Genomic DNA, 26543 nt, shown 5'->3' with positions numbered 1-26543 from the left:
CTCTGTTTCAAACCCACCTTTATCCTCGTGCCCCTCCCCTGATGGTGCTTGTTCTCTTAAGCTTGACTTCATTGTGCTGTTGCACTCCTAGGACTTTGTGTATCAGTTGCTTGCTCCTTTGTGCTTCCCTAGGTCTACTCTTAGGAATAATAAAGATGGAGTTCATTTGTATCACAAAATTCTTTGCTCTTTTAAAGAACAATGTTGGTAGTTTTTTTAGCCAGGTAGTACCCAGAGATAGAATAGAAAAGTAAGGAAAGAAACAAATGATTTCTTATACATATTAGGAAGTTGAAATTTGCAAAAAGTGCCCATATTTGGTTAATTCCTCATGACCCTGAAAGAGAAAGCAGAGGTGGGGAAACTGAGATGTGGTAACCTACACTATATTCAAGGTCTTATGACTTTCAGATTGACAGTAGGGGCAGAAATGGGCGATTAGAGAATGAGAATTAGCTAGTTCTGTTTCTGAGGGCCAAATGAAGATGATTATCACCGTAGGTTGCAACCTGCAGAGTTTATTTGGATCCCTTGGTTACAAGCATATTTTTGCATTTAAAATGAAATGAAAACATTTCATGCTGCATTTATGAATTTTGTTGATTTTAGGAAGATGTGCTAAGCTTACTGGAAACCTTCCAGCTGGACACAAGGCTGCTTCACCATCTGTGTGGGCATTCCAAGGTGAGAGGGGAGCAGGTCAGGCACTTCTAACTGGATCTGCAGTACCCTTGTTAAGTTCCATTGGCTCCAGGTACTTCTTCCTTTGTAACCCCTTCTTGAGCCTTTAGATCTGGGACTATATCTGAAGGCATTTATGAGTATTCACATACTTCGTTGCTGGTTGAGATTGGGCATTTGTTCTGCTTCTGCATTTTGGCTCAGACCCCATTGCCCTATTTTCTCTAGAAATGCCTCTTGAGTGAGGAATATAGAATGCTGCTGGATGGCTGGGCATGGTGGTGCACACCTGTGATCTAAGCCACTTGGGAGGCAGAGACAGAAGGATCATAGTTTGAGGCCAGCCTGGGCAACTTGATGAGACCTTGTCTCAAAATAAAAATACAAACGACTCAGGATATGGCTCAGTAGTGAAGTATCCATGGGTTCAATCCCTAGTTTAAAAAAAAAAATACAACCTTACAAAATGCTCTGGGTGGGAGGAATACTAGGTCAGGGGTGACACTGCTGAGCAAGGTGTTTCTAAAGCAGCCATCTCGGCTTTCCAAGTGTACTACTTAGTTGTCAAGGGGCACATCTGTCTATTGTGAGAAAATTTTAGCATTAAAAGGTTTTTTATTTGAAACCCTTTGAGAATTGATAAACCTTTGTCACCTTTTATCTGGAGGAACATGGAATTCCTGGGTTCTGGTTCTATAGTTACTGGAAACCAAATGGTTCTTTGAACCAGTTCCTATTACTTACTTCCTCTCATGGTTCTAAGTTTAATAAAAGTGCTGAGCGATGGAATTTTAAGGACTCGTAAACTAAGTAGAGGTGTTTTTCTTTTGTTTAATATCCATGTAATATTGGCTCAAGAATATATTTGGTGCTGGGTGTGATAGTGCATGCTTATAATCCCAGCAACTCAGGAGACAGAGGCAGCAGGATTACAAGTTCAAGACTGGCTTTAGCAACTTAGTAAGACCCTATGTCAAAATTGGAAAAAAGAAAAGGGCTGGGGATATGACTCAGTGGTTAAGTGCTTCTGGATTCAATCCCGAGTACCAAAAATAAAATAAATAGGACTGGGGATGTGGCTTAGTGGTTAAGTGCCCCTGTGCTTAATCCCTAGTACCAAAAAAAGAATATATTAGGTAAATTCATTGATTATTAGTCAATAAGAGGTTATATAGAAGAACCTAGAGATTTTAACATTATGTCTTCTAGAGTTGGAATCTTTTAGCTGTCATTCTCTTTGGAGTGTTCTGTAAAACTACTGGCAGGGCTTAGGCTCTTATTCAATATATAAATTTCTGTGAGAACATGATGGTAAACCCAGATGAGATGTATGTATTTATTTGCATTCAGATTCACCAGGACATGAGACTCACCAAACATGTGCCTTTACTCAAAAAGACCCTGGAGCTCTTAGTTTGCAGAGTCAAAGCCATGCTGGTCCTCAACAATTGCAGAGAGGCTTTCTGGCTGGGCAATCTCAAAAACCGGGACTTGCAGGTAAGCCTTTGGACCACCAGTACTAATGCCTTACTGCCATTCCTTGTCAGAACATCAGAAGGAATGTAAGGAAGGTTTCTTAAGCCCTGCTTTGCCAAAGTTGCGGTACACTGCTATTGTCTGTAGTCACAGCAAAGGTGCCACTGGTGTGAATAAGGCTTCAGAAATAGAGGAACCCAGTACAATTCTCTCCAGGGCGGTTTTAAGCCCTACACTAGTCCATGTTTTTCCCCAAATCATTTTGGCTAATTTTAACAAATGAACATTTCTAGGGCCTCTCATTTGTCTAATTGGATGAAATCTTGTGTTGATTATAATACTGCTTTGAAGTTACAGCATTTTTCACAAAGGATCCAAGTCCCCCCTTTGATGTTTACAATATTGTAGTTTTATAATTGAATACATATGAAAATAGACCACAGAGAATTAGCTTTTTTTCTTCACCTCAACCATATGAGATTAATTCAATTGTGTGAGAAAATTGAAGCTCACTGGAGTGGAGCCACAGCTTGAGTCCAAACAGTCCTGATCCAGAGTTGATGTTCTTAGACCACTTCACTGTTCTTCAGCCTCTGCGTGACCATTTGTGGTTCCTGTGTAGGAACTTATTTACTTTAAGGTACTGGGGAAACTAGATCTGTATTCAGCATTAACAAGAAGTCAATAATACATTCTTACATTGTAAATCTAGTGTGATGTTAGAATACAAACATGGATTTTTTTTATAGAACTACATATATCAAAGCAAGAGACATCCTGGAAACCTGGGGTTGAGCATTCCTTCCCTAGATGCTGTGTCATAGGTTGGTGTCTGTGTTTTGAATGACTGAGAACATCTTTCTTTGTATTGCTCAGCCTTTCTCTCCCTCAAAACCCTAATCATTATAACCTACCATTTGTCTTGGTTCTTCTGTATTTAGGGTGAAGAGATTATATCCCAGAATTCCCAGGAGAGCACAGCAGATGAGAGTGAGGGTGGCACGTCATCCCAGATGACTAAGAGCAAAGCAACAGAGGTACCTCTAAAGGGCACCAGAGTCTGGCACTGATGTTTTCATGTTGTTACTGTTCTGAATTGATAGTGCAGAACTTTCCCTGCTTGTATTTGATGATATAATACTGTTTCTGTGCTTTTGAATTCTTTGGGGCCCAGAAAAAAACAGTTCTACAGTTTTAGAATCATTTGAGTATCTCAAACTATGGCATATATTATGGAGTTGAAAATTCCCTTCCAAGTGATTGGGGCTGTAGCTCACTGGTAAAAGCATCTACTTAGCATGCACAAGCCCCTGAATTCAATCCCCAGCACCAAAAACAAAGAAAATAAAATTCTCTTTCATTGTGTAGTATCCTGTTTTCTACAAACTCATGTATGAAACTTATTTTAGAAGGGGGAAGAGTTCAGTGTATTCTCTGAGTGCTGAGGAGTTAAGCCACTTAAACATGTTTGAATAGACAAAAATAGAAAGGGGAAAGTGTTTGATGGAAGCCAAAGCCTAGCATCAGAGGCTGCTACCTCATAGGAGTAAAATAATAGAGCTCCTTATTTTGTTCTGCTTTTGTGAATTTAAAGAAAGCCAAATAAAAATGTGTATTTTTATAAAATTTTGTTATAATTCAGGTGGGTCATGGACACCAAGAAGTTCAGATTCGAGAATTCCTGCTGTGTAGCCTATCTATAATGCAATTTGAGATTGTTCAGTATGGAAAGTTCTTTTATTTGCATGGTTCCCTTTTAATGTATAATACTCTTCATCTACCTGAAGCAGACAGTATTTTATTCTAAGCAAACCTGCCATACTAGATTTGCAAAGTAATTTTATGCTGTATTCCCTATTGAAATAACCTGTACTTTTAATAACTATTTCATTCACTATCGAAGCATATTGTGATCTTGTTTCTGAGTCACATCCATGTAGAAGAGCTGGAAGGCTATGGCTTATTTTAAAAATCATGCAAGTTTGGTTCACTTGCAGTATGGCATGAGTTGGTATCTAAATGATCTCCCCATCCATGGTCTTGGCTTAGAGCTCAAGAAGCATTAGGATGGTGGTGCATGCCTATAATCCCAGCTACTCAGGAGGCTGAGGCAGAAGGATTGCAAGTTCCAGGCCAGGCTGGGTAACTTAGGGACACCATGTCCTGCAAAAATAAGAGTTGGGGATGTAGCTCAGTGGTAGAGGACTTCCCTAGCATGTGTGAGGCCCTAAGTTTGATCCCCAATACTGCAGTATTCTCTTTTAAAAAGAATGAGGAGAGCTTCTGGTTCCTTTTACAAATGGTGTTATTCAACTTTTCATCGTTGTGCAACATATCCAAGAACAACTTAGAGTAGGAAGAGTTTATTTGGGGCTCACAGTTTTTGAGGTCTGAGTCCATAGATAGCCACGTCTGATTCTCTGGGCCTGAGATGAGGCAGTGCATCATGGCAAAAAGGTATGGTAGAGGAGCATTGCTCCATTCATTGCAGCCAGGACGCAGACAGGTAAGCAAGGGACCACAGGGAAGATGAACCCTTTCAAGCACACCTCCAGTGACACTTCTCCTTGCCCCACCTGCCTACAGTTACTACCCAGCCTGTCCATTAAAATTAGAATAATTAAGTAGCAGCTCTCATAATATGACCATCTCACCTCTGAATATCCTTGCATTAACACAGGAGCATTTGGGGGATACCTAATATCCAAACCATAACAGTGGTTTAAAATCTATCATTGGTTTCAACTATGAAGTAATATAGTACAGTTAGTGATAGCTTTTTTGCAATTCGAGTCACCTAGATAAATGGCATACAATACTTACTTGTACTTTGCCTCTTAGGATGGTGAAGAAAATGAAGCAAGTGATGAAGAAAAGGAGCAATATAGTGATGAGAGTGACAACTCCGATTAGACCCCAAGAGGCTGCTGCATCTTTCCCTTCTCTGTCGGCCCCATACCATTTTGTGTTCATGGTTTGAAATCTGCTCTTTCTATTTGGAAGTATCCTGTTTTGTTCACCAAGAGGGAGTTTATTTAATTAGTTTGTGGATTTCACAGATTGTCTAGCATGGTCAAAGTCCCTGGCTTGGGATCCCAGTGAAGCATTATTTCTGGTTTGGGTAAATGTGACTGTGCTGTGCTGCCCAGTAAACTCTCTGAGCCATGATTCTGGCTTTTGTGAACTAGTTTCAAAACGGATTTATTCTAGAATTTAGGCTTACATCACTTTAACAAATAAAGTCTAAGTTTTGTCTTAGCTACCTCATTTTTATTTTTTAGATTTCCCTCATTATTCAAGGACTACATAGAATTGAATTGAAGTTTGTGCAGAGAAATAATAGGAACTGGTGCTCAAAATCATGTCCTCTGCTACAATGACTGTTCTCACATATGATGGCAACATCTTTGTGATCTTTCTGAAAAAGTGACCTGAACTACTTTCAGTACTCAAAGAGAATCAAAAGGAATATTTTGGCTACCTTTTTAATTTTTTTGATCCTTATAGTAGTATAAGACAAAGGAAGAAGAAGCATCATCAAATTTATGCTGGCTTTGTATATATATAATATTTATTTCCACATTATTCTGAATTGCACCTATAATCTAATTACAAGAATACTACAAAATTGTTTATTAGAAATAGAACATTATGAGTATACTTCATCTAAAATGGAGGGCTCTCCTTTCTTCTGCCAAAAAGCCCAGTTTCAGTGCTGCTACCAAGTTCTTTCTTGCAAGGCTGTAAAGATTGTTTAATATTTGTTAATATTTCTACCTACTTCAGTACTGTCAACACCCATTAGGTGTTGCTGGTTAGGTTTTAGGGTTTTTTTGTTTCTGTTTTTGTTTTTGGGGGCGGTCATTGTTTTGATGGGGGAAGGCTATTAGTTTTTTAAACAAATCCTTGAGTCACATAAACATTTTTGACCCCATCATCCTCCTCTGGTACAAAGAAGTGCTTACATCTCCTTTTTCAAAATCCCATTTTCCCCCAAGTCATTGTGGTGTTAAGTGAGTTCACAATAGGCTCATTGATTGATATGGTTTAATGGTTCTTTATCACATGTACATGTCAATGCTAGTTTGACTCTCTTTTAAATGGTTGTTTCAACTTTACAATGGAAGTGTTCTCCCTTGCACTGTGTCACTGGCTCCCACCCACCCCCTTTTTTTTTTCTTTTTTTTTTTTTTTTTGAGAGAGAGAGAAAAGGGCCTCCTGATTTGTCACTGCTTGACAGGAAGTAGAATAGCTGGGGCAGTGTCACAGTTTCATTTATGTGTACAGATTTGTGTAAGCTTCAGGTACATACCGAAGAGCATGATGTGAAGAATGGGGGATCAGATGGGGACCCTTTACTTGGAGTGTTGCAAGGCAAAGGTGCACTTCTTGTACGTTGCATACAGCAGGAGGATGGAGCGCAGCATCTGTTTGCACATAGTCACTGTCATCTGAATCTGAGGCTCCTTAAGTCCAGTAGGCCACTGGTGCTCCCTACTGATAATTTTGCAGAATGCTGACTTGTCTGAAACTCTGAAGGTCCCAGTCCACTTGGGTGGCTGAGCCGTGATGACCCTGCCAAAGACAGAATCCACTCCACTGAGGCGGATGGGCTGGGGCTTCCGGACCAGTCCTTTCTTGTTGCTCATGGTTCGGAGCTCTGACGTGTGGCAGGGTAACTTGGGACTCACTCCAGTTTCCAGGAATGGGCTGTCTAGGACTAGAGTGACCTCTTGAAAGCACAGCTGCACTTCAAGGTCGGAAGGGGTGTGTGGAAAGCAGGGGGAGGCCCTAAAGGGGTGCTTGGAGGAAGGAGTAGGTGTTGTGTGTCGCAGCCATTGGAAGCTCTCATCCAGTGGGGTCCATGGTGACCAGAGCTGGTATCCTGCCATTGACAGTCCTAAAGGAGAGGAATCAAACATGGAATTTTCACAGCATGGCCGTGACAATTCACATCTGTCTCATTACTGACTTATATTTACTTTGTGGTTCCCGTGAACAGATTCTAGTAGGTGATAAGAGTTTTAGTAATTCTAGAAAGGACAGTAGGGGGTGATAATGAGTATGGAATGTGTCAACTTGTATGTATACTAAAATTCTACTAAACATTTTTACAGGCCTCTGAAGGGAGGTTTTAACCCATCCTACAAATGAGGAAATGAATTTGTCTGACATGGAATGTCCCAGTCCACTTTTGGGACCTGTGCCGTGTTGGTAACTGCTCAGGACAGAATCTATGCCTCTGGGGTGACAGAGGCTACTGGGACTTAATGATGAGACCTTATTATTTTAGATTAGAAGAAGCTCAGGCCATGTCATACAAATAGGTCCCTCTTAATGCCATGTATTTTAACAACAGTGGTTCTCCAAGTATGATTTCTGGACTAACAGCTTCAAAATCCTTTGGGAACTTGGGTAGAAATGCAAATTCTTGGGCCCCAATTCAGACCTGCAGAGTCAAACTGGGTCAGGGTCCAGAAACCTGCCTTATACAAACCCTCCAGGGACTCTGCTGTACCTTTTCAGTTTGAGAACTTACACTGTTCCTTTTAAGCATTTCCAGCCAGCTTGCACTATTCTTCATAATGGAGTCAGTCTCCTCTTGCCCCTAAAAGCTTCTGTGTTTTCTGATACAAAGGGAACAGCTCTTTCTGAGCCCTGGGCAACTGAGGACATTCTTAGAAGAGTTACACCAGGCCGAGAGGGGGAACATTCCCACAGGCCAGTCTCTTAAAATGTTCTAAAGCTTTTTTTTGTTTTTCTGGGTATGGGGCTTTGTTCTTTTTTTTTTTTTTCCAATCCATGTCAGATCCACTAGTTAAGACCTTGATTTTTTTTTTTTTTTTTTTCTTTGAAGATAAAGGGCTGGGAGGATATTGCAAACTCAGACTTCATCCAAGTAGAACTTAAGTTTTCCATCATTCCAGTTCAAAATTGACAATATATAAGGGCCTTACTGATTTCAGGAGAAGCTAACATTTCTTGAGCATTTACCTGTTAAGAGACTTATAGCAAATCCCTTTTCTTTCAGCCAAGTGTATTTTTCTCTCCCTTCTTGGTTCTCCCAAGAAGTGGGAGATCTGATCCCATCCCATCCAGTAATTGCCACCATTGAGAAGTTGACACTTTCACATGGTGTGTGAAGCAATGAAATTCATCCTTTAAAAAGAATTGGTGACATTTCAAACCAGCACTGCCCCAGCAATGGTTAGTATGAAGGATATGGGTTTGTTTATTCTAGATGATGTGTTTCAAGATTGGGGCCACTCTGGTATGCCACTAAGTGGGAAGGAGTATTAATTCCTCCAAACACCGCCCCCCCCCCAAAAAAAAAAAAAAAAAAACAATCATCAGTTCCTTTTCTTGACTGTCCTAAGGAAATAGAGCCAAAATTAAAAGGCTTTGTCAAATGTCCAGCCTGAATATTCAGCAGAATCAACATAGAAGACAGGGTTTGGCATCCCGGATCTTTCCAACCCCTTCACACAAAGTTTAAAATGGTTCAGCCCCCATCCCAAGCAGGAAGTCATCGTCATCCATTCCAGGAGGGATTGAATCGAGGTCTGGTCAAGCTACTGTAATAGCTCCTAAATAGGAAATACCTGATTTTTCTGGCCCCAAAGTCTTCCCCTTCATACCGTTACTCCCTTTCAAGGAACCTAGTCCCTCAATTTCCCCACCTTGGAAAGGGGAACACAGCGCCCAAATGCAGCGGAGGTCCTCGTGAACTGTGAACGGATCCCGAGGGGCTGGAGTGCTTGAAGGAGGTGCTTGTCCCCCTGGGGTCCCTCCCCGGGCGCAGGGGCCAGACAGTGCTGGCCGAGGCGGAAGAGGCGGTGGGAGCCCGGGCCCAGTCCCACCATCTGGGCCGGGGGCTCACCTGCTGAACTCCGCGGGCCGCACACTCCAGAGTGGTGGCAGCATCTTTTCTTCACCGGCGCTTGGCAACCGCCTTTGTGACCCAGGACCCCGGGGAAAGAATCCGAGCCCCGCCCCACTGGGAGGTGTCAGGGCTGATCTCCCACCCACTCCTTGGAATGCCTAGTTCAGGACTCAGGTTTTCAGGAGGGCTGGTTCGAATCCCTTTGCATCCCCATTCCACCATACCTGCGAGCCTTTGATCAGGTCACAGAGGGCAGACACCCCCATCACAAACGCTGTGGTCAGGTATAAAGATCCTGGAACCTGTAGTTAGTGTTAAAAATTAGTCTGTATTCAATCGTGCTCATTTGGCGCACACCTGTGATCCCAGCGGCTCAGGAGGCTGAGGCAATTTAGCGAGGCCCTGAGCAACTCAGCGAGACCTTGTCTCTAAAAATCCAACAAAGGGCTGGGGATGTGACTCACTAATTAAGCACCCCTGGGATCCCCAGTACTGAAAAATAATAATAATAATAAAGTGTGTATTCATTACCTTCTGCCCATATTCAGGATTAGGGACTCAGGGTCTTGAAGGCTTTTGCTGCTGTATTGGAATGATCCAGTGCAAAAAGACAGAATTTATTGCAAATGCTTGCCTGCCAACAGAAAAACAAACAACAACAACAACAACAAACCTTTCCTTGACTTCCTGATTGAAAACCTGTCTGCTTCTGTTAAACTTCAAAAAGGGTTATTCTGGGGCAGGGGGGAATGGTGGCATATGCTCTGTATGGCAGCTATTGGGGAGGTTGAGGCAAGAGAATCACAAGTACTAGATCAACCTGGATACCCTAGTGAGACCCTGTCTCAAAAAAAATGGAAAGGGATAGGCTGTAGTTCTGTGGTAGAGCACACCTGGTTCATCCCATAGTACTGGGGGGTGAGGAGGATGATTCCATCTCATTTTGTAATGCTGGAAAACTGATGTTTTTAGCATACTGAATAAGTGACTTGACAAGTTTGTAAGCATTGCTTCAATTGCCCTAGATGACTGAGAGAAGGAAGGAGTCCACCAGCTAACTCCTGTATCCCCAGTGCCTGGCTACTGCATTGTCTGGCAGTATTTGTGGGAGAAATTAATGACCCACCTGCCTTTTCCTTGTACACCCAGAATTGCCCTTGCACAGCACCAATAAGAAGGGTCACCTTTTGTCTGATTCTTTGAGTGAAACTGATGGAGAGGGACTGGACCTAAGTGTGGGATCAGGCTGAGATCCTGGAAAATCACCATCTAGAGGAACTCGTACAGTGCCCACTATGTGTGCATAGTGGGGTCCACAGAAGAGGAAAAGAGTTTGGACTCAAAGGAAGAGAAGAGCAGAGAATTGAGACTTAGAAGAGATGGAAATGATTTTGGATTACAAAACTACCCCCTAGTTTATTTTTATTTTCCTTTTGAATAGAAGAGACACCTGTTATTTAAAAAGCAAACAAAACAGTAGTTTTTATTACATAGTTTTTTTAAAAAAGTCCCACAACTGAACCAGGTGTGGTGGTACATGTCTATAATCCCAGAGACTTGAGGGATTTTAGGCTGAGGCAGAAGGATCACAAATTTGAGGGCAACCTCAGTAACTTAGATCCTTAGTGATTTAAAATTAGTGTCTCAAAATTAAAAAAAAGTGGGGCTGGGGATATAGCTCAGTTGATAGAGTGCTTGCCTCATAAGCACAAGGCCCTCGGTTCAATCCCCAGCACCGCAAAAAAAAAAAAAAAAAAAAAAAAAAATTAAAAAAAGGAGTGGACAGGTAGCTCAGTAGTCAAGAGCACCTGAGTTCAATCCTCACTACCCAGCACTCCCCCCACCCCCCAAAAAGTCCTCAAAGCAAAAGTTTGATTAAAATTGGATAAAGAGGACTTAATGCTGGTAAGACAATCTGTACATAGTCCTCTGTACAGTCTGCCCTGTTCAAAGGCACGTGTTCCTGGCAATGCCATTTGCCATCCCTTCAAGTCTAATATATAGCGCCACACAGGAAACCAGAATCTCCTTCTATTAGTTTTTTATTCCTGTAATGAAATAGTTGAGGCAGACCATTTATGAAGGAAAAAAAAAAGTTTATTTACCTCGCAGTTGTAGAGGCTGAAATCCAGGAGAGGGCCCCATGGCACATGGTGGCAGCATGTGTGGGGCAGAAATACAAAGAGAGGCAGGAAGCAGGGAGGTGTCAGGGGCCAGGTTCAGGCTTTTATAACAATCCCCTAACTGGAGAACTTGCTCTGGGAGGCCAGTATTCCCTTTCCAGGGCAACCCTAATCATCTCACACATAGTTGCCATTAAAGAAAAATATGTATTTTGTTTTCCCCTTCAGTTTATCATGTGACTTTTCATATTGCCAAAGTGATCATAATTAACATTTACATGACTGCATAATATTTACAATATTAGCCATCCCTCAACTGTTATACTACTACTACACAGAGCATCTTTGTGGGGGTTTTCCCCCAATAATTTTATTAATGAATGATTAGGGATCAAAAGGTTTGAAATGTTTTACTTGGCAATAGCTGTCAGTTTACAAGTTTCTTTCTGAAAGTATGGTACTAGTTCGAATTGTGACCAACTACTTCTAACACTACCACTTTTGGTTCAGGCTGTCCATCACTGGGTATTATCGTAAACGTTTATTTGCCATACTGGTGGTTGAATCCAGGGGCACTATAGCACTGAGCTAACACCCCCGGCCCTTTTTATTTTTTACTTTGATACAGCGGCTCTCTAATTTGTCCAGACTGGTCTTGAACTTGTGATCCTCCTGTCTCTGTCTCCCAAGTCTATAGGATTACAAGCGTGCACCACCGGGCCCGACTGTAGCTCTGTTTTGCTCATTTGGCAAATGCAAACTGGGACGTCATATTGCATAGTGCATCATATGAAAGGTATTTTCTAAGTGACTTGTTTTTAAGCTTAATCGACCATGCCCGTCTTATTGCTGAGACAGATTGCACAAACGATCTTGGAGCCGCTAAGGGAGGAGGCGACGGGAGCCCACGCGCCCCTTAATGACCAGAACTGCCAGTGACAGGAGTGGGTGTGCTGCTCTCAGAGGGAGTTCTTGGCATCTGTTTTCCCGGGCGTGGGAGCGGAGCGAGAACGCAGGCGAGGGCGCGACACTGCGCAGGCGCACCACAATGCCGGGCTTTGGTGGGTGCCGGGATTGGGCGTGGGCTGGCGGCGCAGGCGCACTAGCGGCCTATGGGGTCGGGGCGCCTGCGCAAGTCACTCTTCCTCAGACGGCCGCCATGGCGGGACAGGAGGATCCGGTGCAACGGGAGATTCACCAGGACTGGGCGAACCGGGAGTACATTGAAGTCATCACCAGCAGCATCAAGAAAATCGCGGACTTTCTCAACTCGTTTGGTCAGCGGGCGAGCAGGGGGAGGCGGGGAGCAGGGAGGCCTCGGAGGCTGTTCTGCAGGGGCCCCGAGGAAGAGCTTTTGGGGGACCCCCGGGAGCCTTCTGCTCTTGCCGGTTTCGCTTCCTCCTTTAGGCCCTACCTTCCCCCTGACTCTTTGGCTCTACTGGGTGGTACCTGTGGGGTTGCCCTACCTTAAGCTGATGGCTTCGTTGCCATCCCTCTGGACCCATTAACAGGCCCTCTCCCCAGATATCAGGCAGCGCCATCCCTCCGTGGGATTTCTTCTCTTTAGTGGTATCCCTCGTCCTTTGGGCTCCGCATTCCACCTGACCGTGCAGCCGTGACTGTGTTACTATCCAGTTTAAAGACTTATGAAACAGTTCCTCATCTTCTTCAGGATCAAGACGAAACCTCTTCCTTTAATCGCCCCCTTCAGCCGCTCACTGTCCATTCCTTTTTGTCTTCAGTGTGTTCTGTGCCCAGAGTGGTAGGCAGTGAGATCAGAGTAAGGTCCGGGCCCTTTAGGGCCTTGGAAGTGCCCTCTGTATGGGTGGTATCTAATTAATACCAGATATTCTGTCTGCTTCTAGCCCATTCTTCACAGCAGGTTTCCTCAGCAGAGAGACAGCTGTACCAAAATCTTTCCTAGGCATGTACTGCTGGAGACAGTCTTAAATTCTTCATGCAGTGTTCATATTCCTCTGGACGTAGTCTGTACCAGAAACTTCTACCCTGTATTCTCCAAGTGTTTCTTTCAGATGCCTTGGTGCTAGATAGACTTTCTCAGATCTCTTTTCTTATTTATTTACTTATGTATTTATCGTGCTGGGGATTGAATCCAGGACTTTATGCTTGTTAGGCAAGCATTCTACCACCGAGCTACTTCCCCAGCCCTGGACAGTGTTTCTCAGGTAATTACAAGAAATAGGGATGATATCTAATAATCTTTGTCAATTTGTGTACTTTGGTTCCACTAATTCAGCAACATCAAGCAATTAAGATTAAATTGGAGCCTGGGCAAGGGGATGCATGCTTGTAATCCCAGCTCCTAGGAAGGCTGAGGCAGGGGGATCAACTGGGCAACTTGGTGAGACCTATCTTAAAAAATAGAGCTGGAGATATAGCTCAGTGGTAGAGTGCCCTGTGTTCAATCCCCAGTACTGAAAAGAGGGAGAAAAAAAAAAAAAAAAAAAAAAAAAAAAGAAAAGCTGATTATTTAAAAGAAGAATTGAGAATGAATTAACTGTTTGGTAGCTAGAGGACTGATCCCTCTATCAAGAGTTAGGGTTTTGGGGGCTGGGGTTGTGGCTCTGGTAGAGCACTTGCCTAGTATGCATGAGGCCCTGGGTTCTATCCTCAGCACCACATAAAAATAAAATAAAGGTATTGTGTCCACCTACAACTAAAACAAAAATATTAAACAAAAAAAAAAAAAAAAAGAGAGAGAGTAAGGGTTTTGTCAGTGGGCTGAAAGTGTAACTCAGAGATAGAGCATCTACTTACCATAGACTAAGGCTGTTGGTTCCATCCCAGCACTGACAAAAAGCAAAAACGTTTTGTCAGAAAGGAAAAGAATATTTAGGCTAAGCACAGTGGTGCACCCCAGACTTGTAATTGCAGCCACTCTGGAGGCTGAGGCAGGAGAATCACAAGTTTAAGGCCAGACAAGGGCTGGGACAGGACTCACTGGTAAAACATCCCTGCGTTCGATCCCCTGTACCAAAGTCTTAACTAGAAAGCATCAGTAGGAGAAACTAGATCTCATAAAAGGCTTTCTCTTCTTTTAAAAAAAGAACCATTTTACTTTTTTTTACAAAAAAATATTTTTAGTTGTAGATGGACACAATATATTTATTTTTATGTGGTGCTGAGGATTGAACCCATGCCTCACATGTGCTAGGCAAACACTAACACTGAGCTACAACCCCAGTCCCACATTTTACTAATATTAAAGATGAAATAATGACAATTCAAAACAAAGAACATTGTTTTGTATTGTATATTTACATAGACAGTGTGTAGGACAATAATCTTAATGTGCTGTGATATGGATTTCCTTATCAGGGAATGGAAGTACGGATGCACATACCATTAATAAGAGAGTAGAGGGGCTGGGGAGATAGCTCAGCTGGTAGAGTGCTTGCCTTGCAAACACACGGCCCTGAGTTCAATCCCCAGTACTGCAAAAAAAAAAAAAAAAAACAAAAAAAGAGAGAGAGAGAGAGAGAGAGAGAGTAGAGCCAGGCACAGTGCGGCATGCCTGTAATCCCAGCAGTTTGGGAGGCTAAGGCAGGAGGATTGGAGTTCAAAGCTAGCTTCAGCAACTTAGGAAGGCCCTAAGCAACCCAGTGAGACCCTGTCTCTAAATAAAATATTTTTAAAAAGGGCTAGTGGCTCAGTGGTTAAACACCTCTGAGTTCAATCGCTGGTACCAAAAAGGGGAAAAAAAATTAGTAGTGTAAATGTATATCAGTACATATTTACACATAATGCTGTAGAGGTTTTGGTAGAGAATGGTAATCAGGATATTATAGAGCATGTGTATCCTAAAAGAACTTATATTTTTTCTTTTAAGAAATATAAGTAGGGGCTGGGGATATAGCTCAGTTTGTATAGTGCTTGCCTTGAAAGCACAAGGCCTTGGGTTCAATCCCCAGAACCGGAAAAAAAAAAAAAGAAAGAATGAAAGAATATGGTTTAGGGGAAAGAATGGATTTGGAGTTAGGAGATCCAAAAAGATGACTGACTGATTTTAATGAACTGAAGATATTGCAAAAATACAGGCCTGTTTATCATACTAGTCTTATAGTCTGGGTTCCCTCAGAGATTTTTTTTTTTAAATGAGGTCTTGCTATATTGCCCGGGCTGGTCTTGAACCCTGGGATTCAAGTGATCTTCTCTTATGTTCCTGAGTGCTGTGGCTACAGGTCCATGCCCCCACAATGACCTTCACTGCAAATCCTAATCTGTTTTTCATTCAGTCCCAGGACTCATCCCAGGAGTAAAATATACCCACAAAAACAATTCAGGATGTAATCCAGTGACTCAGCAGGCTGAGGCAAGAAGATCTCAAGTTTGAAGCCATCCTGGGCAACCTAGCAAGACTCTGCCTCAAATAAAATTTTAAAAAGGGCTGGGGATGTAACTCAGAGATAGAAATTTCCTGAGTTCAGTCCCAGTACCCTGCCCGCCCACACCTCTCCCTGGAAAAGAAAAATTTAAGAGAAAAAAAGTGTTGATTTTTGTAGTTCTAAGATTATATGAAATAAGATTTCAGAGAAGTAGCTGACAGTGGGCGTTTGACAATGGTGGTATGTGTACACTATTACATATCCTACTAAGGCAACATTTGCAGTGAAAATCTGGTGATAACATACACATTAACACACTCTGGTTTTAGATTTGTCCAGCTTCTGAATGCTTTCTCGTTTTTTATTTGAATCAATACATATTTAATGGGTTCTGAAATATGACTGGAGTTTCTACAGTTGAACATTTTATATTATTCAATGGTGTTTATCCTTGTAGACTAGTAGCATAGTATTGTTACTAGATTCTGGTTCATTACCAGATTGACCACTAGAGCAGAACAGCCATCCAGGAAGGAACTCTTCCTCTTATCTTCCCCACCCTGCCCATAATTTTGGCATGTCTCTTTTCTTGGGAAATGAACAAGTTGTCAGAGATAATATTCATATTTTTACTAAATGGCATACATAATATGTGCTTTGGGGCTTCTAAAAAACAGACTGGAAAGAAATTTGGTCCTGTTGAAAATGGGAGAGTATCTAGGAATAGTGGGGTGTGAGGTGCTCCTCTGCAAGTTGGATCTGGGAATTGGAAGCAGCTCTAGCAGATAGAAAACAAGATTGAAAAGATGACAGCTATAGTGGCACACGCCTGTAACCCTAGCAACTTGGGAGGCTGAGGCAGGAGGACCACTATTGTGAAGGCAGCCTCCACAACTTAGCAAGGCCCTGTCTCAAAATAAAAGGGGCTGGTGGTATAGCTTGGTGGTAGAGCACCCCTCAGTTCAATGCCCAGTAAAGCACCTCCACTACAAAAAAAGGGGGTCAGGGATATAGCTCAATGGGAAAGGTTTCCAATCCCAACACTGAAAAAGAAGAAAAAAAGATTAAAAAGAAAAATGAAGAATGTTCAGAAAAGGCACATCTGTAGAAACAAAGATTAGTGGTTTCTAGAGGATGAGGGGGAGGTACCATGAAGACTGAAAGTACTAATAGTTTTCAAAAGGGATGATGAAAATGTTCTAAAATTAAACTCTGGTAATGACTGGACATCTTTGCAAATAATACTAGAAACCATTGAATTGGATACTTTATGCAAGTGAATTTTTTGATATGTAAATTACATATCAAAGCTGTTTTTAAAAATAAGAATAGCAATGAAAATTGGTGAGTTGTGAGAAAGAATAGCATAAAAACGGTAAGAAATATGAATAGAAAGTGGAAGAGCTGGGCTGTAAGCAAATTTTAAGAGGTTTGCAGGTGTGGGGAATAAATTATAGCTCCATAGGTTCTGTAACTTTTAATGACTATTTTTTTTTTTTTTTTTTGCCGGTATTGGGGATCGAACCCAGGGCCCTGTGCTTGTAAGGCAAGCACTTTACCAACTGAGCTATCTCCCCAGCCAGTGACTGTTTTTTTGTACCAAGGATTGAACCCAAGCCTCATTCTTGCTAGGCGGGTGCTCTACCACTGAGCTACATTCCCAGCCCCTATTGGTTGTTTTAATAGTCCTTCACAGATTGTTATATTTTATCAGACCTTTCCTCTAATGCTGGGCATGTTTTTGTTTTTTCATCATCATAAGTAACAACGATGAGAACATTCTTGTTTGTTAAATCTTCATGTAAAAGGAAAGTAATAACCAAAGACCAAATACACTAATAACTTAACAGATTAGAAGTTCAACCACAAGTGTTTAGATAGATTAAGAAAAAGTTGATTATGTTCTAGTAAGACCTCCCAGATGGGATTTGAACTGGGTCTTGATGAAAGATGCTTAGGCAGGCAGGATGAGTAAGATTTGGACAGGATGAAATGAAAGTTGAGGCAAGATCAGAGTGTAGGCAGATTTGTCAAAATGTGCTGAAGCGCTTTTGCAAAACAGCCAAGGAAGAGATGAAAAGGAAAGTGTTAGCTTGGTGTTGAATCATTGTGTGGGAGACTCTCAGGGAGTAGATATTTTAGATATAAAAAGTAAAGGTTTTTGAGAGATGTCTGAGCAATGGTATTGGAGGGGCTAGTGGGAAATAATCACCATGCTTTTATGCCTTTCTGTTGTATGTCAAGAGCAATTTGAAGAAGAGAGGTCAAGCTGTTTTGGTGAGAGGAGTTTGCAGTGGAAAAGGTATTTTAGGGGAAATCTAGGTTTCACTTTGGGTGCAGTGAAAGGAGGTTGGAAGAGGTAGAAGAAGAGAAGGGATTTGGGTTGTTTTTCACAGATGGAGTGTGGTTTCCACAGGGATCTTGATATTCTCCTTAAGTTTTCTCTAGTTCTGATAGGTCTGTGCAGAGAGAGATGAAAGATTAAGAACCCTTCTAGGATTGTGGTAATGGTATGGTTTCCAAAAGCTCAAAAACTGACATCTTGTTTCCTCTCCTTAGTATCTCCTGGTTTCTTGGCCTCTGCTTTTCTTTCTTGACATTACAGACATTACATCCCTCACTTTTGATGGTTCGACTTTAGAGTTTCAATTTCACCATGGTGTGAAAGAAATATACATGCAGTAAAAACCATACTTCATTTCCCCCCATGCTGAGGATCCAGCTCAGGGCCTTGCACACGCTAGGCAAGTGCTCAACCAAAGATAAGGGCTGAGATATAGCCCAGTGGTAGAGTGGTTGCCTAGCATGCTTGAGGCCTTGGGTTCAATTCCCAGTTCCATCAAAACAAAACCAAACAAAAAGCTGGTCATGGTGGGACACACCTGTATTCCCAGTGACTCAAAAGGCTGAGGTAGGAGAATCACCAGTTTGAGCACATCCTGGGCAGCTTAGCAAGGCTCTAAGCAACTTTAGTGAGACCCTGTCTCAAAATAAAAAATTACAAAGGGCTGGGGATGTAGCTCAGTGGTAAAGCAACCTTGGGTTCAATCCCCAACACCAACACAGCAACACGGAGCCATTCCTAGCCTGTCAAATTCTTGCAGGTTTATTGGCCATAACCCATCTTAAGTGTCTATTTTCTTTGCTTGTCACTTCTTTTTTCTCCCACATTTTTTATTGGTGCATTATAGTTGTACATAATGAAAGGATTTGTTATGTGTTTGCACATGCACACAGTATATGTCTCCTCTCTTGGTTAACAGTGGCCTTCTGTACATCCTCGGTGTGTTGTGTTTTCTATTGCTGCCATAATAAATTTCCACAGATTAGGAACCTAAAACTAGATAGATTTATTTTACCATTGTGTAGGTCAGAAATCCAACACTGATCACTGGGCTGAAATCAAAGTGTCCCTCCTGGAGATTCTGAGAGGATCCATTTCTTTTCTTGTTGGATTGTTGTCAGAGTTTACTTTCTTGTGGTTGTGGGACTGAGATTTCTATTTCCTTGTTGGCTGTCAATGGAGGCTATCCCCATTTTCCAAAGATCTCTTGCATCCTTTGGCTGATGGCCTCCTTGCCATTTCAAAAGCAGCAGTGACAGGTTGAGTCTTTTTCACGTTTTAAATCCCATCTCTTCCATCTCATCTCTGACTCCTCTACCTTTGTTATCTATATTTATGGACTTGTATGATACATATTTACAGGTTCCAGGTATTAGGGCATAAACATGCTTTGGGGGTCACTCTCCTATCCCTTCTACCCTTCATAGGATGTTCAGCAGCACCTGAACAACTGTGCTTCTAAGACCCTTCTCACCTTGTCCACTCAGTTCCCATGTATTCTCTGCATGATGTATTATTCCTTTTCTTCAGCACAGGGTGTATGTGTTTCTCTGTGCTGTGTATGGGTGCATGTGCTTGTGGTGTTTGGAGTGACATTAATCCTTAACATTGGTCTCTTTTTACCAGATATGTCTTGTCGTTCAAGACTCGCAACACTAAATGAGAAATTGACAGCCCTTGAACGGAGAATAGAGTACATTGAAGCACGGGTGAGTATGATGGGCAAGGGCTATCCCAGAGAGAATGCACGTTTCCACTTACCATGGAGATAAAACTGAAAGCAAAAACAGACTTAGAGGAGTGAAGTACCTTGCCTGGATTTAGGTATCTCTGACTTTTTATCTTTTCTGCCATTTTTCACTGCCTATGATGTAAAATTAAGATTTTTTTTTTTTTTTTTTTTTGGCTCCCTTAGTCCTTTTGAATTTATCTGAATGTCAATTTTCCTTTGACAGGTGACAAAAGGTGAGACACTCACCTAGAACTATGCCATCCTGCTGCTGGGAAGTTGCTTTACAGAACACAGGCCACGTGGGAAAGGCCCCAGCAGCCTTCAGCTCCTTATCTCCTTAAAGAACAACAGGGCTTTTTCTTGTTTTCCTTTTTTTCAAAAGTGTGGCCTTTGGGCTCTGCCATGTACATCTTGAGAGTGTGATGTGGCATGGGGGAGAAGTCCATGGGAACTCTTGGAAACAACATTAGACATTTTACCTTTTCATAACATTTTATGGAACTACTTGTTGATGTATTTGAGGTGTTCAAAGCCAAAAGTCTGAGATTCTTTAAGGTACTTCCACCTCTCACTGTTTTTCTCTCAGACTTTCCTCTTTGCCTCTGCACTGATTTTGTGGACAGTCTTTGTCTCCTCCCCACCTCGGATGGGAGGTGGGGGCAGTCCTGATTGAGATACTTGTGCCCTGGCAGTGGCTGCCAGAGAATGTTGTTGCTAACCCATGATTTCCTTTTTGGGGGAGATCAAGGCCAGGCCCCCACTTGGCTTGAAGGGACATCTTCAGAGTTTTCTTTCTGTCACTTGGGATGTCTGTGCCTCTCATATTTCCTTAATAAACTCCTCAACTTTATCTGGCTGCGTTGATTATGGTGGGGAGAGGAACTAGAGATGGTTTTATCTAGTTCACAGAGCATGATATGTAGGATTATTATTCTAACTTAAAACTTTCAGATGTAGCTGTTTGATTCAAAGCCTAGGTAGCTTACCAGCCTGAGCCCTGGTTTTTGGACTTCAGCTGGCTAATTCATCCTGGGTATTGTTTGGTCATTCAGCAGGTTACCAAGTATTATTATGTAGGCACATTATATACCAATAAAAGAAAGCATTGAATCAGACATGATGATTTCATTCTGTCAAAATACGAGCATCCACAAAATTTAAACACAATCCAAGGCAGACTATCAGTTTTACAGGATTCAAGCTAAATGTCTACTTCCTTTGAAAAGCAAACACTGGAGTTCAAACAGAAGAGCCAAAAATGGTTCATCCTGGTTTGTAGAACTTTCTATAAATTTGGGCCAACCTGCTTCTGAAGGTTGATTTCTCTAAAATCAGGTCTCCATTTTCATCACATGGAATTCACTGTACTCTTCACAACTAATTTCCCCCTACACAAATCATATTTGCCATACAAAGTCTAGCTCAAATCAAACTTCCTCCAGAAAGTTCCCACAGACTTTACTTTTCCATTCAGTACTCTCCCTATTCTTTTTCTTTGTTCCTCCTGTCTCTTGTGCTAACACTACACTTCAGCTCTGGATTTGATCTTGTTGTGAGTCATTCTCTGATTCAGTGTATGCATCCCATGCCCTTTTCCCTGTACTGCCCAGCTGGATGCCTCGAGGAAGGTGTGTAGTCAGTAAACACCAATTAAACTGACTTGAAGAATTCAAGCTGTGTTGCACTCATGTCTTTTTAGAACCCCTGGAAGACCATTTTTCACAGTACTGGCTGAGCAGCCCTCATCTCAAAATGTGAAATTCTCCAAAATCCAATACTTTCTGAGCACCAACATGACACCACACGTGCAAAGTTCCATACCTGACTTCATGTGGGCTGCAGTCAACACAGGCGACCTACACGTATAAGATTAACTTCATGCTGTTCTATGTGTATAAGATGTATATGAAACATAAACATAATATATTTAGACCTGGGTTCCATCCCCAGATTATCTTATGTATGTGCAAATATTTTAAAATCCAAAAAAATCTAAAAGTTGAAAGACTTTTCTGATCCTGGACATTTTACATAAGGCATTTTACATAAGTACATATTTAACCTGTACTTCAATTTAAAAATAGCATCTTATAATGGAGACACCTGACATCCTTTACTGTGAGGTCTCTCTTTTCAACATTATTGAGTTCATATGTATTTTTAAAGAATCACTTGAGTTTGTTATTCATAATAGTTCACCTTTCCAGGATAAAAAAGCACATCTAAAAGCCAAATATTAGGTTATCTTTGCTCTGTAGTCCAACAGACATTGGCTCCTGCTAGGGACTATAACATGAGATGGTAATAGGGGAGCTGGGTGCAGTGGTGCATACCTGTAATCTCAGCAGCTCAGGAGGCTCAAGTTCAAAGCCAGCCTCAGCAAAAGCAAAGGTGCTAAGCAACTCAGTGAGACCCTGTCTTTAAATAAAATACAAAATAGGGCTGGGGATGTGACTCAATGGCCTAGTGTCCCTGAGTTCAATCCCCAATACCCAAACAAAAAAGATGGTAATAGAGGAAAAGTAGGGGTGACCCATGTATGCAGAAAGGCTCTTTTCATAGGATTATATATGAAAATGCTCATGTTTTATGGCCTTATGGATGCTAATCAGTTAATTTACTGGTATTACAGTAATGAGTGTCCTGGAATGGTGATGAATGCCTGTAATCCCAGCAGCTTGAGAGGCTGAGGCAGGAAGATCGAGAGTTCAAAGCCAGCCTCAGCAACTTAGCAAGGCCCTAGGCAACTCAGTGAGACCTTGTCTCTGAACAAAATGTTAAAAAGGGCTGGGGATATGGCTCAGTGGTTAAGTGCTCCTGAGTTCAATTCCTGGTATCACAAAAAATAAGTAAACTTCTCTAACCAGATCTGAAACTGATTTTCTCATTCCTAGTCCAGTGCTTTTTCACTATACTCAGATACTTAAAGCAGTCACACATCCATGCAAGTATTATTAACCTCCACACTGTCATTCTTTTATTTGGTTTGGGATGAAACTCAGGCCTCAGCATGCTAAGCATGTGCTCAACCTGAGCCACCCCTGCCTACCCTCATTCATTTTGTGAAGAAGGTTTCATGAATTTTCCTTGCAGAATCTGTAATACTGCTTGCACTGGTGGTCTAGTTTCACTTCTGCCAGCTTTCTTTTTCTAGAGGTGTAACCGTATGCTGTCTTTTTCTTTTTGGTGTTAGGGATAGAACCCAGGGCCTCGCCCATGCCAGGAAAGTGCTCTACCTCTGAGCTATAGCCCCATCTCACTGTGTTGTGTTTTCTGAAATTCTTGCCTAGGGAATTTAATCCATTCCAGCACTTCTGTAGCTATCTCTGAGTTACAGATGCTTCTGGAGCAAAAAGCAGCAGCAATATTTGGTTGGGCTCCAGGAACTGGGATTTTACTCACAAGTCACATCTTTGTTCCCAGCTTGTTGCAGTTCATAAATAGTGTTATGCTAAACCACCATTTATTTTTGTCCCCAGTATGTCACTAATCAGTTTCTGCAGGCATGGTTCTAGAATACTAACATCTCACCCTCACTGAGGACAATAAAATTGCTTTTTACATTTTAATCTAGGTTTGTTGAACTGTTCCTTTTTCTCTCTTTTTAAACATTATTATATCTAATCCTTATAGCAAAGCTAAGATGTTGATAAGATGGTTATTTTAAACTAAAGGAGACTGAGTTTCAGGGGTTAAAGTGTCTAGAGAGATTCTGAATTCTGTTATTCTCCGTAGCTTCATCATAATGGAAAATTGGATTGAGTTTCATTTTTCTAGGTCAGACAATATAGAGAAGTGACCCACATTATGCCTCTTTCATCACAAAACCTTAGTGCTCTCTGAAGAAAAAGATGCTAAAAGACTACTGCTTTCTGCTATTAAATGAGAAATGAGCTAAATATATAAAATCAGCCATCTGGTTGGGTGCAGTAGCACATGCCTGTAATGCCAGCGACTCGGGAGGCTACAGCAGGAGGATTGCAAGTTCAAGGCCAGCTTCAACAATTTACCGAGGCCCTAAGCAACTTGGCAAGACCCTATCTCAAAATAAAAAATAGAAAGAGCTGGGGATATAACTCAGTGGTAAAGGACCTCTGGGTTCAATCTCCAGTAACAGATGAAAAGCTGGACTTGGCGGCCCATGCCTGTAATCTTAGCAATTCAGAAGGCTGAGGCAAAAGGATTGCCAGTCTGAGTTCAATCTCAGCAATTTAGTGAGAGTTTCAGCAACTTAGCAAAACTCTGTCTTAAAACAGGAGATGGGATATAGCTCAGGAGTGGAGCACCTCTAGGATCAATCCCCAGTACCAAAAAAAAAAAAAAAAAAAGTTTGAACTAGATTTTAGAAAGCAGGAAAAGAGGAACTGATCATTTGGCATTAGAGGAAGTATCTACTTCTCTGCTCTCTCTTGTTACTCAAGCCTTTATACCTTGCATCAAAGAAGTATATATAGGAGCCAGCTGCCATAGCACACACCTGTCATCCCAGTGACTTGGGAGGTTCAGGCCAGGAGGATCACAAGTTCAAGGCCAGCCTCAGCAACTTAGCGAGACTGTTTTAAAAAAGAAAAAGGACTAGGGATGTAGCGCAATGGTAGAGTGCTACTGGGTTCAATCCCTAGTAAAGCCCCTCCACCCAAAATATATATATATACATACACATGTAATTTTTATCCTATGTATGGTATACTGTAAGTCATACTAAATGGGGTAGAAAGTCTGTTTATCTCTAAGCTCCTTCCACACATTTGTATTCCATTTCAAGCAGTTGCCTGCAAAAAAAAAAAGTTTGCCCCCACTTGTCTCTGGAGAATGATAGAGGAAACTTGTTCTGGCAGTTTGTATACGGTTGCTGCCATTAGTAACTATAAAAATGGCTGGTCTGAAGGTGTAGTTCAATGGTAGAGCACTTGCCTAGAATGCTTAAGGTTTTGGGTTCCATCCCCAACACCACGTAAGAAACAATAGAAGAGCTACTGTTACAGTCAGCCTTTCCATCAGTGTGACCAAAAGACCTGACGAACAATTTTAGAGCAGGAAAAGTTTTATTTGGTGCTCAGTTTCAGCAGTCCAGGGATGCCTGGCTCCATTGCTCTTCACCCAAGATAAGGCAGGACATCACAGGAGCATTGTGGTAGAAGAAAGTGGCTTAGGACAGTCACCAAAAGCAACACGGACTGGGGCTGTAGCGTTTCATGTGAGGCACCACATGAAAATAAATGAATAAACATATCGTGTCCATCTACAACTAAATACAAACAAAGAAAAAAAGAGCAACACAGGGAGAGCTCCTCTCATCAAGGACAAAATACAAAACCCAAAAGGAGACCCCCAGTGACTTACCTCCTCCAGCAACACCCCATCTGCCCGCAGTTACTAAACACTGATTAGGTCAATACTTTCAGAACACAATCATTTCACTTTGAACTTTCTTCCATTATATGAGCTTTTGGGGGACACCTAATATCTAAACCATAACAGCTGCTTGCAGACTAAGTTGTCAAAGTTTAGTGTTAGCTACAATTAGAACATTATGGCAGGAAAGAGTAACTTCAAGATAATTTTTGTTTCTATGAAAAAAGCAAACCCAGATAGGCCAAGTAACAAACCCACTGCAATGGCAAAGCCAAAACTAGAACACTGTCCTTATTCCCAAGGTCAGCGCTGAGTCACTCATGTCACAAGTGAGTTTTCTGTACCATGCTGGTCATCTATGAGCCTCTCCCTGGATCTCACTGACCACTTGAGAGAAAAAGGGCAGTTATCCATGGCATTTAGCCAAGTGGTATCCATTGGCATAGGCATTTGCATTTGAAGGTATCTAGAACAAGTTTACCTTTGGCACCTTTGGGCTTATAGAGATTAAGGGGAGGTTGGTATTGTGTCTCACTCTGCATCTCCCAACCATAATCTATTTTAAAAAGTAATTTTATTGTGAAACATTTTTCAGACTTAAAGAAAAGTTGCAAGAACAGCACAAAGAATATCTGTATTCATCACAAAACAGTTTTGAATTGAGATTATCCTCAATCTGAACTCATTCAATGTGTTTCTATTCACAGTGAACATGGGCCAGGCATGGTGGTATACATGTGTAATCCTAGCGAGTCAGGAGGTTGAGGCAGGAGAATCACAAATTTGAAGCCAGCCTCAGCAGTTTTTTAGCTAGGCCCTACGCAACTTGGCAAGACCAAAAGATAAGTGTAGGCAAGGATGTGAGGAAAAGGGACATTTTGTACATTATTGGGAATGTAAATTAGTATGGTCAATATGTAAAATAGCATGGAGGTTCCTCAAAAATTTAAAAATAGAACTACCATGCGATCCAGAAGTCTCACTTGTTATGTAGATGGTCCATGACTTAGTATGGTTTTGATACCAACGTTTACTGGTGAATTCTGCTCCCTCTAATGTTTAGGTTTGAACACTAGAGAAGCACACCAAGGCAAGCATATTAAGCAGGTTTTATTTAAGGGTAAATAATACAGACTTCTCCCAGGAGGGAGAAGGGGGCCATGGCTGATGTTCTAAAGTCCTCAGAAGTGAGGGCACCCTACATCTTTTATACCTTAAGGTCTCTTTTGTTCTCCAGTTGTCTCCCCCATTATCTCTCCTTCCTATCTAGTGACTAGGCCTGGTTTTGCAGGTGAGATGTATAAAGGGAGAAGTGAGATGTTAAAGGGAGAAGTGGATGGGGCAGGGGAGGGCCAAAGTCATTCAGACAGGCAAGGGCCCAAGGAGCATTAATTAGTAGCTCCTTGATAAAGGCAGATAAATTTGGAAATCAATTGGCACCGGAGATCTTTGACATTCCATTCTCCCAGGGGCAGTCTCCAACTTCCAGAGGCAGATGGCTTTCATGGCCTTCATTTCCTCCACTTGACCCGATCCCCTATTTCTACACTAACTGCCTGTCCCCAATTCTGGCTTCAGTTTTACGTACTATTTTTCAACTTTA

General features: G+C 41.8%; 3 protein-coding genes across 6 annotated transcripts in view; 2 read left to right on the top strand and 1 right to left on the bottom strand.

Moving 5' to 3' along the window:
• Nucleotides 1-5434, top strand: part of FANCD2 (FA complementation group D2) — a 56204-nt gene extending 50770 nt beyond the window's left edge. For all 4 annotated transcript variants that reach the window (XM_079122329.1, XM_079122330.1, XM_079122331.1 and 1 more), the window contains exons 41-44: nucleotides 610-684; nucleotides 2032-2178; nucleotides 3099-3194; nucleotides 4999-5434. In XM_079122329.1, the coding sequence (XP_078978455.1) occupies nucleotides 610-684; nucleotides 2032-2178; nucleotides 3099-3194; nucleotides 4999-5070 (390 nt within the window). In that variant the 3' untranslated portion in view covers nucleotides 5071-5434. The remainder of the gene's footprint in view (nucleotides 1-609; nucleotides 685-2031; nucleotides 2179-3098; nucleotides 3195-4998) is intronic.
• Nucleotides 5435-6512: 1078 nt separating this feature from the next.
• Nucleotides 6513-9137, bottom strand: FANCD2OS (FANCD2 opposite strand; the record flags this gene model as incomplete). Its single annotated transcript, XM_079122519.1, has 2 exons — nucleotides 9038-9137; nucleotides 6513-7057 (listed from the first exon to the last, which is right to left on the bottom strand). The coding sequence occupies exon 2, from the start codon at nucleotides 7047-7049 to the stop codon at nucleotides 6513-6515; it is 537 nt and encodes a 178-aa protein (XP_078978645.1). The 5' UTR covers nucleotides 7050-7057; nucleotides 9038-9137.
• Nucleotides 9138-12281: 3144 nt separating this feature from the next.
• On the top strand, nucleotides 12282-21000 carry BRK1 (BRICK1 subunit of SCAR/WAVE actin nucleating complex). The gene is made up of 3 exons (XM_079122609.1): nucleotides 12282-12440; nucleotides 19480-19562; nucleotides 19809-21000. The coding sequence occupies exons 1-3, from the start codon at nucleotides 12323-12325 to the stop codon at nucleotides 19833-19835; spliced, it is 228 nt and encodes a 75-aa protein (XP_078978735.1). The 5' UTR covers nucleotides 12282-12322; the 3' UTR covers nucleotides 19836-21000.
• The last annotated feature ends 5543 nt before the right edge of the window (nucleotides 21001-26543 follow it).

Source organism: Sciurus vulgaris, assembly GCF_902686455.1.
Source record: "Sciurus vulgaris genome assembly, chromosome: 19".
NCBI lineage: Eukaryota > Metazoa > Chordata > Mammalia > Rodentia > Sciuridae > Sciurus > Sciurus vulgaris.
This window is presented reverse-complemented; position numbering and strand designations above follow the sequence as displayed.

Excerpts from the sequence above, each read along its gene's own strand:
- BRK1 (XM_079122609.1), top strand. The coding sequence starts at position 12,323 with ATGGCGGGACAGGAGGATCCGGTGCAACGGGAGATTCACCAGGACTGG. Across the intron at positions 12,441-19,479 it reads GGACTTTCTCAACTCGTTTG|ATATGTCTTGTCGTTCAAGA; the intron begins GTCAGCGGGCGA and ends TCTTTTTACCAG. Across the intron at positions 19,563-19,808 it reads TAGAGTACATTGAAGCACGG|GTGACAAAAGGTGAGACACT; the intron begins GTGAGTATGATG and ends TTCCTTTGACAG.